Source organism: Tachyglossus aculeatus, chromosome 4 (assembly GCF_015852505.1).
Source record: "Tachyglossus aculeatus isolate mTacAcu1 chromosome 4, mTacAcu1.pri, whole genome shotgun sequence".
Lineage (NCBI taxonomy): Eukaryota > Metazoa > Chordata > Mammalia > Monotremata > Tachyglossidae > Tachyglossus > Tachyglossus aculeatus.
Genome location: NC_052069.1, coordinates 112,138,769 through 112,155,876, shown reverse-complemented (window position 1 = coordinate 112,155,876; position 17,108 = coordinate 112,138,769). Strand labels below are relative to the sequence as shown.

At 41.4% G+C, this 17,108-nt stretch overlaps 1 protein-coding gene across 2 annotated transcripts in view; it reads right to left on the bottom strand.

Annotated features, from left to right (window-relative positions):
• Window positions 1-17,108, bottom strand: part of AK8 (adenylate kinase 8) — a 165,982-nt gene that overhangs the window by 77,897 nt on the left and 70,977 nt on the right. For both annotated transcript variants that reach the window (XM_038745436.1, XM_038745437.1), the window contains one exon: window positions 3,031-3,172. In XM_038745436.1, coding sequence (XP_038601364.1) covers window positions 3,031-3,172 — 142 coding nt within the window. The remainder of the gene's footprint in view (window positions 1-3,030; window positions 3,173-17,108) is intronic.

The following is a 17,108-nucleotide window of genomic DNA, read 5'->3' as shown; positions in this document are numbered from 1 at the left end:
GAACCAAAAACCCCTTCAGAAGTGCTTCCCGTGTGGCAAGAAGCATACACCCACGCTCTGCTCTCTAGGTAGCTGAGAAAAGACTGTTTGTGATAACTGTCTTTTTATTTGGTGAAGACTGAAATAGCCCGGGCATCAGCTGGGAGACAAAGCTAATAACAGGTCTGTCACTGCTTTCCTAGTGACAACTGAAATAAAGTTCGGCCACAGTTTTTAACAGACAGCTGCATGCCTGACTGCTTCACTTGGCTGTTCTTTCAGAGGAAACCTAAATCTTCTCATTCTAATTTTCACCACTGTTCCAGCATGTAAATTAGCTAATCTTATGGGTCATTTCTGAGTACTGTAATTTCTTCAGGGCCATGAAAAAAGAAAGGGTGGCATGTGTGTGTGTGTGTGTGTGTGTGTGTGTGTGTGTGTGTGTGTGTGTGTGTGTGTGTGTGTGTGTGTGTTTGTCGGGGTGGAGTGGGTCACCTGAAAAAGAAAATAATTATAAAATCCTGATAGCCCTCCACTTTATTTTACTCTCACAAATGCCTCCAGGGTCGCAAAAATATGTCAGACCAAACAAGTCCTTTCTACTTTTCTGTCAAACATTTGTAATGGCATCAATCCTTGATGAAAACCAGCACTAAAATCCAGCCATAAGTAAACCAAAGCCTTTAACATTAATCACTGGGTTTGTGTTAGCTTTTCCAGGCATGAAAGGTTAATGAGTTTTAGTTTTTACCACTTTACTTTCTCTTCTTCCCTAAAGCAAATGTTCCACAGTCCCTGCCTGTTCTTTAGTGACTGCATGGCAAGGAAAGGCACACAATCTCTGCCTCATTGACTACACTACTGAGAGGCAGAGGATGGAAGAAGACATTTTTGCCTGATACATTGCAAACTTCCTAACATCAGTCTGAATTCTATTCTTTCTTTCTGGCAAATATTAATTTTAAAGGAAAGCACATGGCTTCAAACTTGCAGCATGACATGACATTTCACAGCTAGGAAGAGGACAGATTTGGGGATGTAGCAAGGGTGTTTTTTTTAATTATTACTCAACATTATTATGTTTTAACAAACTTTATAGCTCATTTTGTTTGTTCTCAAACAACTCCCCCCCCCCCCCCCCCCACCTTCTTTTTTGCCATCAATTACCTGGTTTGTTTCTCTCACTGTTCGATACTGGAATAAAAAGATTGATACTGTTCAATGGTACATAATTTAATATTATGTGCTCTGGGTTTATGAGGTGGGAGTCAGACAAAACATAGCATTTGAACAGTATCCATTTATTAGCTCTAAGGAAGAGATTTATGCCTTGACAAGCAGACAATAACTCTGTATTCTGATAAGCCAAAGAGGTCTATTTTTGAGCCCAAAACCCAGAGTAGCTTACCCTTTCACCAATAATTCTGTTTACTAGTGTGAGTATATTTTAATAATAAACTTGATATATATGTAAATTTATTTTAATCTAATTTCATCAACAGAACCCTCCTAAAAAATGAGCCTTTGCAGATTGTTTTCATATCTGAGTTATAGATTTCTGTATCCTACTCCCAGATTGATTTCCAGGCTATAACTCTGTCAAGCTTTCCTCCCGGTGTCAAAAACAGCAACAACATAGCTAGAGGGTTTTATAATTGACACCACAACGGAAACTGAATTACAGCCCTGATGTTCTTTCCCAGGCTAGGTGCCTTGGTTTGGAATTTCTCTGTCCTGTGCTTACTCCTCTCTCATTCACTCCCCTTCCCCCACCACTTTCTCTCCTTCAAGATTTCATGTCAAGAAATAATTGCAAAGCAATCTGATTAAGCAAAATGTTCGATTTTAACTTTTGAGGTGTGTGTGTATTGTGGGTGGGGAGCAGGGGAAGAGGGGGCAGCTAGGAGAAACGAAGAAGGAAAAGAAACCCAAAGGGAGAAGGATGATTAAGTGGTTCCATATGATTAAAGCAGACTTGAAAATAAAGACAAATAATTTTCCAGCCCAAATTTTACCAGACCACTCTCTCCAATATTGTCAACATCAGACTGATTAAGATAAGCATTAGCAACTTTCCAAAGCAGTATGACCCATGAGATGCTATTACTGTGTTTTGAAAGAAGAAACAGAAATTCAATGGTAAAAAATCTTCAAAATTCATCGTCCTCTGGGGTTCTCAAACTCTTTCATTCCTTAACTTCCCTGAAGCCTCCCCAAACCCCCCAAAGCTCTGCATCACTCCAGTGGTAAGCTTAGGAGGGTGGAAGGGAATGAAAGAAGAGAAGTTGGAAGTTTAAAAAGCTAAAGGAGGGGAGGACATCTCAGTCACACAGTCCAGTCAATATAATCAAATCAATAGGATTGCACTATCAGTCAGTTATTCAGAGATTCAGAGCTCCAGTTCCCACGATCTCCACTCAAATCTTCTCCTTCAAATCTCCTCCTTCATGACTTTCCTGGAGGTCTGGACCTCAAGGTTTTTTTTGTTTTTGTTTTTTTGTTTTTGTTTTATTATGGCATTTCTTAAGCGTTTAGTTGGTGCCAGGCACTGTTCTAAGTGCTGGGGTAGATAGAAGATAATCAGGTAGGAAACAGTGTCTGTACCACATGGGGTTCACAGTCTCAATTTCCATTTTATAAATGAGATAACTAATAATAATTAATAATAATTATGATACTTGTTAATCGCTTACTATGTGCCATGCACTGTTTTAAGCACTGGGGTAGATACGGGTCAATCAGGTCAGACACACTCCCTGTCCCAGATGGGGTTCAAACTCTCATCCCCATTTTTCAGATGAGGTAACTGAGGCACAGAGAAGTGAAGTGACATACCCAAGGTCACACAGCAGACATGTGGCAGAGATGGGATTAGAACTCAGGTCCTTCAGACTCTCAGGCCCGGGCTCTATCCACTAAGCTATGCTGCTTCTCAAGGCTGAGAGATTTGCGTGGGGAAGAAGACTATGTCCTGGACCAGTGTCCTAGCTCATGCTCACCTAAAAAGAATTCCCACAAGGCACACAACCATTTGCTGTAAAAGCAGCTCACCTGTTTGGAACAAACCCCAAGCTCTCCAAGTGTTCAGCCTGGTCTAAATCTCGAGGGAAGCCATGGAGCACCCATCCATATTTAACACAGTCCAATTTATTGAGACGATCTGACAGCAACTTTATCACGATGTCATCAGACACTGTCACGGAGAGAAAAGAAAAAAACAGAGATTATCACTTAACCATTTTGGGATCCTTTGAAACCTCCTGGACTTGAGACGAGACCACCAAGTTGCACTGTATAATCCTCATCATGGTTTAAATCAGGGTTTGCAACATTTGCAAATTGATTAATTTGCGCTGGGGTGGATACACACTAGCCTAGTAGGAAACACTCCACATCCTATATGGGGCTCACAGTCTTAATCTCTATTTTACAGATGAAGTGACTAGGTACTGAGAATAATAATAATGGCATTTATTAAGTGCTTACTATGTGCAAAGCACTGTTCTAAGTGCTGGGGAGGTTACAAGGTGATCAGGTTGTCCCGCAGGGGGCTCAAAGTCTTAATCCCCATTTTACAGATGAGGTAACTGAGGTCCAGAGAAGTGAAGTGATTTGCCCAAAGTCACACAGCTGACAATTGGCAGAGCTGGGATTTAAACCCCTGTCCTCTGACTCCAAGGCCTGTGCTTTTTCCACTGAGCCAGCTGCTTCTCTGAAGATACGATAAAGATAAGTGATAAGAGAAGATAAGTGACTTGCCTAAGGTCGTACAGTAGACAGGTGGAGGAGCTGGGATTAGAACCCAGGCCCTCTGACTTCCAGGCTCGTGCACTTTTTACTGTTTTCTACTTAGTCATTTTATCACTGAGCCTATAAATATGGCACTATTTAGAGGTTAGCATGTTACAGAAGAGATAAATGATGTATTGCAACAACCTCTTATCTCAAATATATTATTTATTTTTAGAGTGTGTGACAGCCTAGTAGCCCAGAGATTCTTAATTTCTGGTGAGGATGTTGATGACAATGATAATGGTGACTTTCTGTATTTTTAACTGAACAAAAAAAGGCCTCTGATCCATCTCATCAACCATTCAAATGACACTAACACTTTCAAGCTCCTGATGAATGAGGGTATGTTTCTGCTCTGGGGTATGATTCAAAGTCTTTAGAAGCTAACAGTTTTCATGATCAGAAATAACAATAATAATAATGATATTTGTTAAGCACTTACTATGTGCAAAGCACTTTTCTAAGCGCTAGGGGGGATACAAGGTGATCAGGTTGTCCCACGTGGGGCTCACAGTCTTAATCCCCATTTTACAGATGAGGGAACTGAGGCTCAGAGAAGTTAAGTGACTTGCCCAAGGTCACACAGCGGACATGTGGCAGAGCCGGTATTAGAACCCATGACTTCTGAGTCCCAAGCCCATGTTCCTTCCACTGAGCCACGCTGCTTCTCCTAAATCCTAAATCAATTCCAAAGTAAAGGACTTAGGTCAAAAATCACTCATGTTCCAGAGCAAAATGCATTTATAAACAAACACACTCAGAAGATGACCCTGGTGATGTGTTGGCAAGATTAAAAGAAAAATTAATCCCTGAAGATCAAGATAGCCCAGTTTAAATTCCTATTGTATCTATTCCCTAGCCAATTGTAAAAAGAATTTGAGACACATCCCCAGGCCTTATTTGTTAGACCGGAGCTGAATTCTACAGGCAGCTCACAAATGAGATTATAGAAAACCAGGTCTTTCCAGTCGATGTGCAACCACCTGCCCTTGGTGAGGGAGTGCTTAACTAACAGAACTGAGAAGCAGTATTTTTCTACAACTTGGTTTACCCAGTTGAGATTCTTAGTCTCTGGTCCTGAGGCCTCACTAGTGCACATAGTAAGCGCTTAATAAATGCCATTATTATTATTATTTTATTTCTAATCTCAATTGGCCATTTTCACCATTTTCCTAGTGTCTACCACAAGTTCTTTATTTAGAACTCAGTCTCAATACTTAATGAACTAACAAAAACAAAAGACCACAGAAATTTAGAGAATTCAATATTATAGAAATCAAAAATATTTATTTACAGATGACATGAAGGGGACATGAAAGAAGCCCTCAAAAGTTGCTCATGCACCTTGGAAAATAAAATTAGAATGACTGAATTATTTTTTTAGATGCTTTTTGTTAAGCACTTAAGCACGGTGCCCATATTCTGTGCTGGGGTAGATACACGCTAGCCTAGTTGGGCACTGTCCACATTCCACGTGGGGTTCACAATCTTTAACCCCATTTTACAGATGAAGTAACTGAGGTACAGAGAAGTTAAATGACTTGCCTAAGGTCACATAGCAGACAGATAGAGGAGCTGGGATTAGAGTCCAGGTCCTCTGATTCCCAGGCCTGTGCTCTTTCCACTAGGTTTGATTTTCAGTGATTTGTTTTTTGGTCACCTTTCACTTCTTCATAGAGAAGATAGATGTCTGATGTATAATCAGTCCAAAAGTGTTTTTCTGTTAATTTCTTAATGGAGAATTATGGAGAATTGTCGGGATAATATCTTTCAGGCCTAATTCAGAATAATTGATCTTAGGGTTCAGCATAAACATTCTGAAAATAGAGATTCACCAACCCCGATGACCTGGAACTCATTATGGGCAGGGAACATGTCTGCTAATTCTGTTGTACTCTCCCAAATGCTTAGTACAATGCTCCGCACATAGTAAGCATTCGATAAATACTATTGATCGGTTGATAAAAATCATGAACTGAATGTTACTCTAGTTATTTTGAATCAAAACCAATTAGTGAGCATATCTTTATTACTTTTTATGGAATTCTTCCTTGGTATTCTATGAGAATATTCATTTGGAATGGGCTATATATTTTTGACAACATGCATTTTATGTAACCACCATAAAACCAGATTTCCTTGAAGTCAGTACCCTCCCCTCCTTCAGCAGAGCCTTGTACAAACTGCTGCTTCCCCTTCTTCTCCTCCAATTCTCTCCTTGACCCCAACCAAACTAGCTTCCACCTTCTGTGCTCCTTGGAAACTGCCCTCACAAAGATCACCCATGATCTCCTTCTTGCCAAATCCAACAGACTCTACTCCACCCCAATTCTCCTCAATCTCTCTGGTGCATTCCACACTGTGGACTAGCCCTTTCTCCTGGAAACATTATCTAGCTTCACTGACATTGTCCTTTCCTGGTTTTCCTCCTATCTCTCTGGCTGCTCATACTCAGTCTCCTTCAAGGGCTCCTCCTCTGCCCACCATCCCCTAACTGTGAAAGCCCCTCAGGGCTCAGTTCTGGGTCCCCTTCTATTCTCCATCTACACCCACTCTCTTGGAGAACTCGTTCGCACTGTGGCTTCAACTAACATCTCTATGTGGATGGTTCCTAAATTAATTTCTCTCTAGTTTCACATTTCCTCCTCCTGCTCTCAGGACATCTCTAGTTGCATGTCCCACTGACACCTCAAACTAAAATTCATTCATTCATTCAATAGTATTTATTGAGCCCTTATTATTATATGATAATTTTTTGGATCAGAGTGGTAGTAGTTTAGATGGGGAAGGTGCATAGCTTAGATATGTTGTGAAGATAGCACTGTATTGAGCACTGTACTAAGAGCTTGGGAAGTACAAGTTGGCAACATATAGAGACGGTCCCTACCCTACAACGGGCTCACAGTCTAGAGGGGGGAGACAGACAACAAAACAAAACAAAACATGTGGACAGGTGTCAAGTCATTAACAAAATAAATGGAATAGTAAATATGTACAAGTAAAATAAATACAGTAATAAATCTGTACAGACATATACAGGTGCTGTGGGGAGGGGAAGGAGATAGGGCTGGGGGGATAGGGAGGGGGAGAGGACAGATGTCCAACATGTCATTGTTCCTAGACTAAACAACCTGAGAAATTTTCACACCTTTTGTCAGACTCTTGAGATGTCTCATAATGATAGTGGTCAATAGCAGTAGCAGACATATGAAACTCTAAATTACATGAGAAGCAGCGTGGCTCAGTGGAAAGAGCCCGGGCTTTGGAGTCAGAGGTCATGAGTTCAAATACCGGCTCTGCAATTGCCAGCTGTGTGACTTTGGGCAAGTTACTTAACTTCTCTGGGCCTCAGTTACCTCATCTGTAAAATGGGGATTACGACTGTGAGCCCCCCATGGGACAACCTGATCACCTTGTAACCTCCCCAGCGCTTACAACAGTGTTTGGCACATAGTAAGTGCTTAACAAATACCAACATTATTATTATTATTATTCAATTATCTCTCAACATTTGGGAATCAAGTTTTCTGGGGGGACAGATGCTGTAGATTGGTCATAAACACCCATAAGAACAAATGTGTTCCTCTTGGAGTAACTGGGTGTGAGCTTTCTGAAAAATGTTTCAGAAAATTCAGAAAATATCTAACTGCCACAGAGAGACCTTCTTTGAACATTTGAACTAACTGATCACTCTGCTGCCTGGATCATTTTTCTAAAAAACCTTTCATTCCATGTTTCCCCACTCCTCAAGATCCTCTAGTGTTAACCCATTTGCCCATAGTGTTTACGTCATTTGCATCTTACCTCCTTCCCTTCCCCACAGCACCTGTATATACGTATATATGTTTGTACATATGTATTACTCTATTTATTTATTTATTTTACTTGTACATATCTATTCTATTTATTTTATTTTGTTAATATGTTTGGTTTTGTTCTCTGTCTCCCTCTTCTAGACTGTGAGCCCAATGTTGGGTAGGGACCGTCTCTATATGTTGCCAACTTGTACTTCCCAAGCGCTTAGTACAGTGCTCTGTACACAGTAAGCGCTCAATAAATACGATTGATTGATTTGCCCATCCATCTTCACATCATGGTAACAGATAACAGAAACTCCATATCATCATATTTAAAGTACTTAATTAGCTCTGCCCCTCCCACCTTATATTTCTCTGATTTCATATTTGAGAAGCAGCGTAGCTCAGTGGAAAGAGCCCGGGCTTGGGCATCAGAGGTCATGGATTCTAGTCCCGGCTCCACCACTTGTCAGCTGTGTGACTTTGGGCCAGTCACTTAACTTCTCCGTGCCTCAGTTACCTCATTTGTCAAATGGGGATTAAGACTGTGAGCCCCACTTGGGACAACCTGATTACCCTGTATCTACCCCAGTGCTTGGCACAAAGTAAGTGCTTAACAAATGCCATCATTATTATTATACTACAGTCCAACTCGTGCACTTGGCTCCTCAAATACCAACCTATCATTGTGCCTTGATCTCATCTATCTAGCCTCTGATCCCTTACCAGTGACCTCTCTTTAGTCTGGCACTCTCTCCCTCTCCATAGCTGACCAGACCATTATTCTCCCCACCTACAAAGCCTTACCTAAAATCCCATCTTCTCCAAGAGGCCTTCCCTGACTAAGCCCTCATTTCCCCTACCACCCCTCCCTTCTGCTCTGCCTATGCACTTAGATCTGTACCCTTTAAGCATTTGATATCCACCCCTCCCTCAGTCCCAGAGGATTTATGTCCATATCCAGAATTTATTTTAATGTCCATCTCCCCCTCTAGACTGTACTCTCCTTGTTGGCAGGGAACCTGTTCACTAACTCTGTTGTTTTGTACACTCTCAAGCACTTAGCACTTTGCTCTGCATACAATAAATGCTCCATAAATACCATTGATTGATTGACAGACTGATTACTGGGTTAAGCCTAGTGAGGCATTTAGGAAACAGGAATATCATGCCAGCCTCCTTAAATGGTTCTTTCCCTTTCAACTAAAAGCCATGTAGGTCTCTAAGAAAAATTGAACCTGGGTGTGTTCAATTTTCAGAGAAAACTACAAAGACAATAGTGCTGTGTTTACCGGCCAGACATTTCCCACAAAAGATGCCAATCAAATTCATTGGTGAAGGACAAAAAGGATTACTTTCTCCTCATCTCATTTTATTACCAATTATTAATTGAAAATAAAACTGATTTCTAATGCGAGATTGGAATTTACCATGGGATAGACTTCTTCTGTTTCTCACTATCTCTCATGAGACCTGAAATTACGATTATAAATGAGAAAGGTAGAGTCCATACAGCTGCTGCCTCAATGGACATGTAAGTACTAACAAGTTGGCCATTTACTCCAAACTATGTGTGCTGGAAAATGATCCCTGCTAACAATTCTAGGGCTGGAGGATTCTACGCAATCCTGGGCCACTGGAGAACTACCCCAGTCTTAAAGATCCCCAGAAAAATTCACTCTTAAAAGGCGCTAAAGATATGAGATCCACAAGTATTAAAGCTGGAGTCTCTGAGGCACTAGCAACGCCAGTGCTATTCCTATTTCAGGTTTTTCTCATGCAACATGAAGGATCACTCCTACAAAGTGGAACTCCTCTGGCTCTCATCTGGATCAAAGATGGGATAGGATAGGAAACATTGCTGGAGGCAACAGTAGATTACTGAAGACCCTTGAACTTTTTGGTCAAGGGGGTTAAACTTTCCTAAGCAAGCTTCCCTGGTTAGTTCTCAAAGAGACAAACCTGGAGTGTGTAAAGCCCATGCGATAAGACCTTCAGAGGACCTTGAGTTTAACTAAGCTGCTAGAAATCCATCTCTTCTCCTGACTCGTTATTCTGCCCCTCCTGCACTTTTTTTCTTAATTTTTTTTTTGAAGGCTATCTATCGACTCATTTTTCCCACCCTACAGCCTTACTAGCCAATTCAGCACAATTGCATTTTTTTGGTCTGTTGTGTTCTGCCGAAAGTTTAACGTCCCCTTGATAATACCATCCATTTAGCCTTTATCCTCTGCTAGGATAGATATTTTTCAGTTCAGTCTAAAGCCTTTCACCATTAATTCAGATGCCTCAGGCTTGATCTCAGGGCTTGACAGTTAACATCTTGCCCTGAGTACAATCTACTGCCAAGGGCTACCTCCCTGGATTGTCCTGTCAACCCTAAATTTAGCAAAGTACAAGATATGAATATCCTATTTTTTTGTGTGTGAGTCCACACTAGATGATTTCACTTGCTTGCTCAAGATCTTCCGTGAAAGCCATCAGACCTCATGCTAACCTCCAGGCTGTTAAAACTACAATTCATTTATTCTCTAATGAGGTAGGCACAGATTTAAAGAGCGAGTGATTGCTCTATCATGACTGGCGCTGATGGCATCCTAAAATCCTGGCTCCCACCACGATTTTTGTTTCCTAAATCAGCTTCTCCTGGAACTGGACACTGGAATGGGTCAGGAAACTGATTTTTTTTTTTAAGTGGGGAAAGACTATAGAAACTTCAGATGGAGTCAAAGAGGGCTCTCCATGCTTCCTTCGAGATAGTAGAAGGTTAGTTTTAACCTCTTGCCCTCTAGATTGTAAGCTCCCTCTAACCCATGAACCCACTGTGGGCAGGGAATGGTGTCTATTATCAATCAATCAATTGTATTTATTGTGCGCTTATTATGTTGTTATACTGTACTCTCCCAAGTACTTAGTACAGTGCTCTGCACACAATAAGAACTCAACAAATAGGACTGATTGATTGAATGACATTTTATTTTACTCCTAGGCTGAGAGAGCCCTCTTGAGGTCATCTAGACCATGCTTTCAAGCTTTAAAGAGCTGGGGTATCCCCCAAAGTCAATTAAAAACAAAACAAAACTATGTCTATTGTTTGTATATTGCCCTTAAGAATCTCCAGTGGTTGCCCATCTACCTCCACATCAACAGAAACTCTTTACCATAGGTTTTAAACAATTCCATCACTTTGCCCCCTCCTACTTCACACTTCATTCATCCAATTCAGTCATAGTTATTGAGTGCTTACTGTGTGCAGAACACTGTACTAAGCACTTGGAAAGTACAATTCGAAAACAAATAGAGATAATCCCTACCCAACAATGGGCTCACAGTCTAGAAAGGGGAGCCAGACAACAAAACAAAACAAGTAGACAGACATCAATAGCATCAAAATAAATAGAATTATAGATAAATACACATCAATAATAAAATAAATAGAATAATAAATATGTACAAATATACACAAATGCTGTGGGGTGGGGAAGGAGGTAGAGCAGAGGGAAGGAGTAGGGGCGATGGGGATGGGAGGAGGAGCAGAGAAAAAAGGGGGGCTCAGTCTGGGAAAGCCTCCTGGAGGAGGTGAGCGCTCAGTAGGGTTTTGAAGTGGGGAAGAGAGCTAATTTGGTGGATGTGAGGGGGGAGGGCATTCCAGGCCAGAAGCTACAACCGCATCTTACCTCTGGCCTGGAACATCCTCCCTCTTCATATCCAACAATTACTCTCCTCATCTTCAACGTCTCACTGAAGGCACATTTCCTCCAAGTGGCCTTTCCTAAGCTCTCATTCCCTCTTTTCCCACTTCCTTCTGTGTCGCCCTGATTTGCTCCCTTTATTCATCCTTCCCTCAGCACCTCAGCACTTACGTACATATCAGTAATGTATTTATATTAATGTCTGTCTCCCCTTCTAGACTGTGAGCTCGTTGTGGGCAGGGATTGTCTACTAAATTTGTTGTACTGTACTCTCCCAAGCGCTTAGTACAGTGTTCTGCACACAGTAAGCCATTAATAAATACAATTGTTTGATCGATTATTGGGAACCTAGTATCTATGGAGAGGAAAAAAATGTTTATTTGTGTGAGATCCAGGCAACACCATGGAAAAAGGAGTCTGAAAAAGCCAAATATTCAGGACTTGGGATACCTCAACCTGTCATTTTCACTTGGATAAAATGCATTTTGGATAAAATGAATTTTGTCATTATTCCCGCCCAGGATGCAAGCGTGGGGCTCCCTGTGAGAATCCCAAAGGAACAAATTCTTCTCAGGAAACAATTGTAAGGGACCAAGATGCAAAATGTCCCAGTAGCCACAAGAGGAGGGGCTAGCTTAGAGGGGGCACTGGAATGACAAGAGGAAATGGGTCCCTTTCCCTTTTCACATCTTGTTGTATTTAGATAGTTTAAAAATGGGGTAGAGAGCAGGGTCATTTCCATCACAAAGCCAGCCTTTCCTCCAGATCCCTATGGTAGGTCTTTTCAGGTGACAGATGATGATGATAATAATAACAATAATAATAATTGTGGTATTTGTTAAGCGCTTACTATGTGTCAGGCATTGTACTAAGTACTGGGATGGATACAGGCAAATCAGTTGGATTTGCCCCTATCCCACATGGGGCTCACAACCCCCATTTTACAGATGAGTTAACTGAGGCACAGAGGAGTCAAACGACTTGCTCAAGGTCACACAGCCGAAAAGTGGCAGAGCCGAGATTAGAACCCATGACTTTCTGATTCCCAGGCCAATGCTATGCTGCTGTAATTCAATCAATCAATCAATCGTATTTATTGAGTGCTTACTGTGTGCAGAGCACTGTACTAAGCGCTTGGGAAGTACAAGTTGGCAACATATAGAGACAGTCCCTACCCAACAGTGGGCTCACAGTCTAGAAGACATTTAAGACACTATCCTTTCTGGAAATCAGAACATTTGGTTCCAGTTCGTGTTGACTACTGTTCGAGTACCTTCCACACTTTTAAAACTGGAAGGCATAGCTGTTTTATGGGGTCCACACTTTGAAGAAACTGGGCAATGATCACTTTTAATCCGGATTTTTTGTTTCTGATTAGGCTGTTTGTTTGTTATTTATTGCCATCTGCTGGCCAATCCCACATCCTGCATTTCAGGTCACATTCTGTGCATTGTATAGGAAAGAGGGTACGGAACACCACAACGCAGAAGGAGGTCCTAGGAGAAATTTTCAATCTTCTGTATTGGATGCACTGTGCAAATTCTGTAAAGAAAATGCTTACTCGCTGTAGTGAACTCAAATCCTGACTACAGAAATAGACTCTGCTTTAACAACACAGTGAAAAACTGCTTGGGTGTCTACTTGCATTTGATTTTTCGACTTGTAAATACCACGTGGCTTCTGATACGTTTACAAATGAAAAGCACAACCGGCCATCTACTACTGCATCTCTTGCCGGTTCCTTTAGGTAATTTTACTAGCACCATTCTTTATATTAAACGACTTATAAAATGATACCCACTGACCACCTTAAACTCTTTGCAGGTCAAACCCAAGTCAACAGAAAGACCTTGCAGCATATCATGGATGACAATTAGCCTCACAATACCTTCATTTACCTTCCAGTAGTCCTCTTTGACTAAGTGAAGAGACTTTCTGCTAACGGGTATTTATTTATTTACTTTACTATTAAGTTTATTTGTAGATTTGATATTTGACACCGAACTTTCTAAAAAGTAGGGACAATCTGTTGTCCAGTGCTTTATGTTCCTCCATAAATTACACATATTTTGGTCAGAAATGTATATCTAGCAATTTTCATCAAAAAAAGGAAACTCCACATCCAACTACCCCTGTTAGCAGGTTTTAGATTCGTAAAATGCAGCAGAAATATGAGAATAGATCACAGCAGAATACCCAAGCAGATGCTTCCAGGTGTACTAAAAGGGAATTCATGCAAGCAGGAAGGAAAGAACAAACATTTTAATGACTCAGTGAAACACTGTCCCAAACCATGTGATAGAGTGGTGATCTGCTGGGAGACCCCTACAGCAGGCAGCAATAAGAGAGGGATTGCTCTGCTTGAGTAGATGTTGCAGGGGGGCCAGAGGCGGTCTTGAAACAGTGACAGGCCCTCTTTGCAGCAAATGCATTAGAGCAGCAAGGATCTTCAGCAGGTCTCTACGCTTAATGTTTATACTACTTGTTTTGGATATAATTATGATCTTACTTAAATGCTGTGTAGAATATTATTGGAGAATTAGGGACAGTGCACATCTGTAGGGATAGAAGGCAATGTGATGCTCAGTCAGTCAGAAATTGCATCTGTCAGGGTGTGTGTATTATTTCTCAACTGGGCATTTATTGAGATTATTATTCCTGCATTATCAGAGAACTGACTAAATCTCTACATGTTTGCAATGGGGAATACTCTCCTGAGCACTTGGTAAAGAGCTCTGCACACAGTAAGTGCTCAACAAAGACCCCTGATTGATTGGTATGCTATCCACTCAACAGCCTTTTCAGCCCTGCCTTCCACGTGCCAGAATTTCACTACTGTCACACTTTTGAAAATGAAGGATAGTTGCATATCTTACCATAACCACTTTGGTGGTTTTTTTGTTGACATCTGTGATGACAAAGGTAAATGATTTTTTTTTTTAGAAATGATTTGCACAAATTTCTAAAAAATAATTCTGAAGAGGAACAACCTTTACCAGTCCCCCAAAGCATACTGCATAAGAGAAGGGCTGAAGTCTATTTCTCTCATACCCCATATCGAGACCTGAATCCAGACAACTGTATCACCTGCTGTAACGTGAATGCTCTCAGAGACCTCCAGTGGAGCAGGGGTCGTGGACACCTGCAGGGCTTTATATGGCAGGGATGGATTTACCTAGAGCCATGAACCCCACCCCTGGATATCAGGAGAAGAGCATAAGGACTTTGGTTTAATTTCCATTTCAAAATTATTATTTGGTGTTTCTCTTGATGCTATAGAAAAACTCAATAATGTAAAACAAATTCCACACCAAATGATCACTGGGAAAGAGTCCCATGAGGACAAAATATTGGACATTATTGCGAGAGCCCCCTGCACGTTTCCTCCCTTGGACTCCTGTTTCCATCAGGTACAGCATCCCCTCCAGCTCAAACATTAGGGAAGAGACTCCTGAGGAGAGGAGAAGCCACCTGAGGAGAGAAGTAGCCACCTGAGGAGGGAAGGAGCTACCTAAGGAGAGAAAGAGCCACCTGAAGAGTGGAAGCATCTAGGGAGAAGAGCCTCCTGAGGAGAGGAAGCACCTAAGGAGAGGAGCCATCTTAATCAAGTCCAAAATCCATAATGCCCCTACTCTTCATCCTTTGGGGCTCTGCCTCAACCTTCAAGGGAACACTGAAAAGCAGCAAAAGGAGCTACTAGGGTTTTGTCTGATTTTATAAAAAATAAGGACAAAAGTAATGTTCCTTATGATAAAAAAACATGCAATGGGGATGAAGATTGTGAACCCTCAGTGGGGACATAGGCTGTGTCCAATCTTATTAGCTTCTATCTACCCCAGTGCTTTGTACTGTGCCTAAAGCATAGTAAGGGCTTAGCAAACACCCTAAAAAATTCATACCACAAATTCATTGCCAAAGACAAAAGGTGTCCACTACACCTCCATGTCCCAGCTGATACACAGAATTTCTATACTGCACATCAATCAATAGTATTTATTGAGTGCTTACTGTGAGTACTCACAGTACCAAGTACTGGATTTTTTTTCAGTCAGTGGTATTTATTAAGCACACCTGAACCATTTTACATAATAAGAACTGTACTTCAAAACTGTCATACTTAACAATACTCTGGTTTTAGGCCAATGCTCCTGATCCACCTCACAGGAGCACACTTGGTCCTGTGTCTAGGTTTGGGACGAGAGTCCATGTTGGGAAGGAAAATAGGTTTACACTTCAGACTCTGAAGCACTAGTGAGCAAACCAAATCCAGGGCTAGGATTCTACAGAGGACCTTGGAGGGCAACTTGGGGAATGGCTAAATTCCACTTCTCTTTCCTCCAGCCTCGGCCCCAAACCTGGGACCTCCACACTCACAGAGAAGCACTTTGGATCTCCAGGGTCCACTGCCTGCCACGGTCAATTTCATAGCTGAATAGGTTGGGATTTATTTTTCCTACATAGCCAGTCCGTAGTGAGCAAGGAGAGCGACAGAACAGCTTCCAGAAACTTCAATTCCAGTAGAAGGAAACCCCCCACACACCCCAGCACACACCAACTTATTTAACAGTTTTGGTGAAATGTATTATAGTGGTTCAGGTATGGGATGAGGACAGGAAGAAGGAGGTGAAGAGATCAGGAGATCGTGGAATCAGGGGCTTTAATTCCTAACCCTGCTCCTCTCTTGTGGCTAGATCTCCCCATCACAGCAATGGGAGTATTGTTCTGTGGGAGTGCCTTGAGATCTTCAAGAAAAATCTGCAAAATATAGGCAACACCCTCTACAAAAAGGTTTTTTTTCAATAAATAGGGACAAAAATCATGTGCCTTTAGATAAAAAACAAAGAAGGTATGGATCATCTTAAAGCTTAATCCCACTGAAGAACATAGGGCCTCAAACATTTTCTCTAATGGAAACTCCAGTACTTAAAAAGAACATTCACAACTATAGTGATGTTTATGCTGACCACCAATTTTCTTTCCTGGAAAAAAACGGGGTGGGGTGGGGGGTGAGGGGTGAGCTTATCTACTTTCCATAAAGAAATCTTTGTAGTGGCCCCAGTGGAAAAGTCAAAAGTTTGACCTGAAAAAAGGAGCTACTTCAAAAGCATTGTCAAGCAGAGGTGAGGGCTTCTTTAAGATGCATAAATTAAAGTGGGTGCCATAATAAATATAGGAAACTTTATATGGGGTGCTCTGTCCAGGGGCAGGTGAGAGGACATGTATTTGCCAATGGGATGTTAATAGAATATGCATTTAATAAAAGAGCCAATTAATCTGTTTATTTCTTCCTGTTTGGATGGTGGGAGGATAAAATGAAAGAAAAATGTAGAGATTTTTCAATAATAAAAAGGGAGCTGCACGGCAGGGCCCCTAAAGCTTGTGAAAAATTAAACTCGACGGATTCAAACTGTCCTATTTCCACTTCAAAAGAGAAGAGGCACTGAGCTCTTCCCAACTTATCTTCAAACGCCCAGCACCCTAGAAAGTTTCTTTAAAAAAAATAAAGTCTCTAGTTCCCCCAAGCACTGTACCCGTTACTGTATCCACTGTCTCTCCCTCTTCTAATTATACCCTTGTGAGTCTATTAATCAACTTGTAAATTATTTAGAGAGTCATGCGCTGTCTTCGGCTAGTACAAACACACTGCATGCAAAGACTTGCTGAAAACGAACGGAGGTCCCCAAGGGGCTCTCTCCAAGGTTCAGACAGCTTGCCGCTCGCCGATACGGCGCATTAAAAACAAGAAATAACACTCAGCTTACCTCCTCAGATAGAAAGATTTACTTCTCCTTTCAACTCTGCAACTCGTTGCAAGTTTTCAACAAAAGAGGAAAGCTGGTCTATTGTC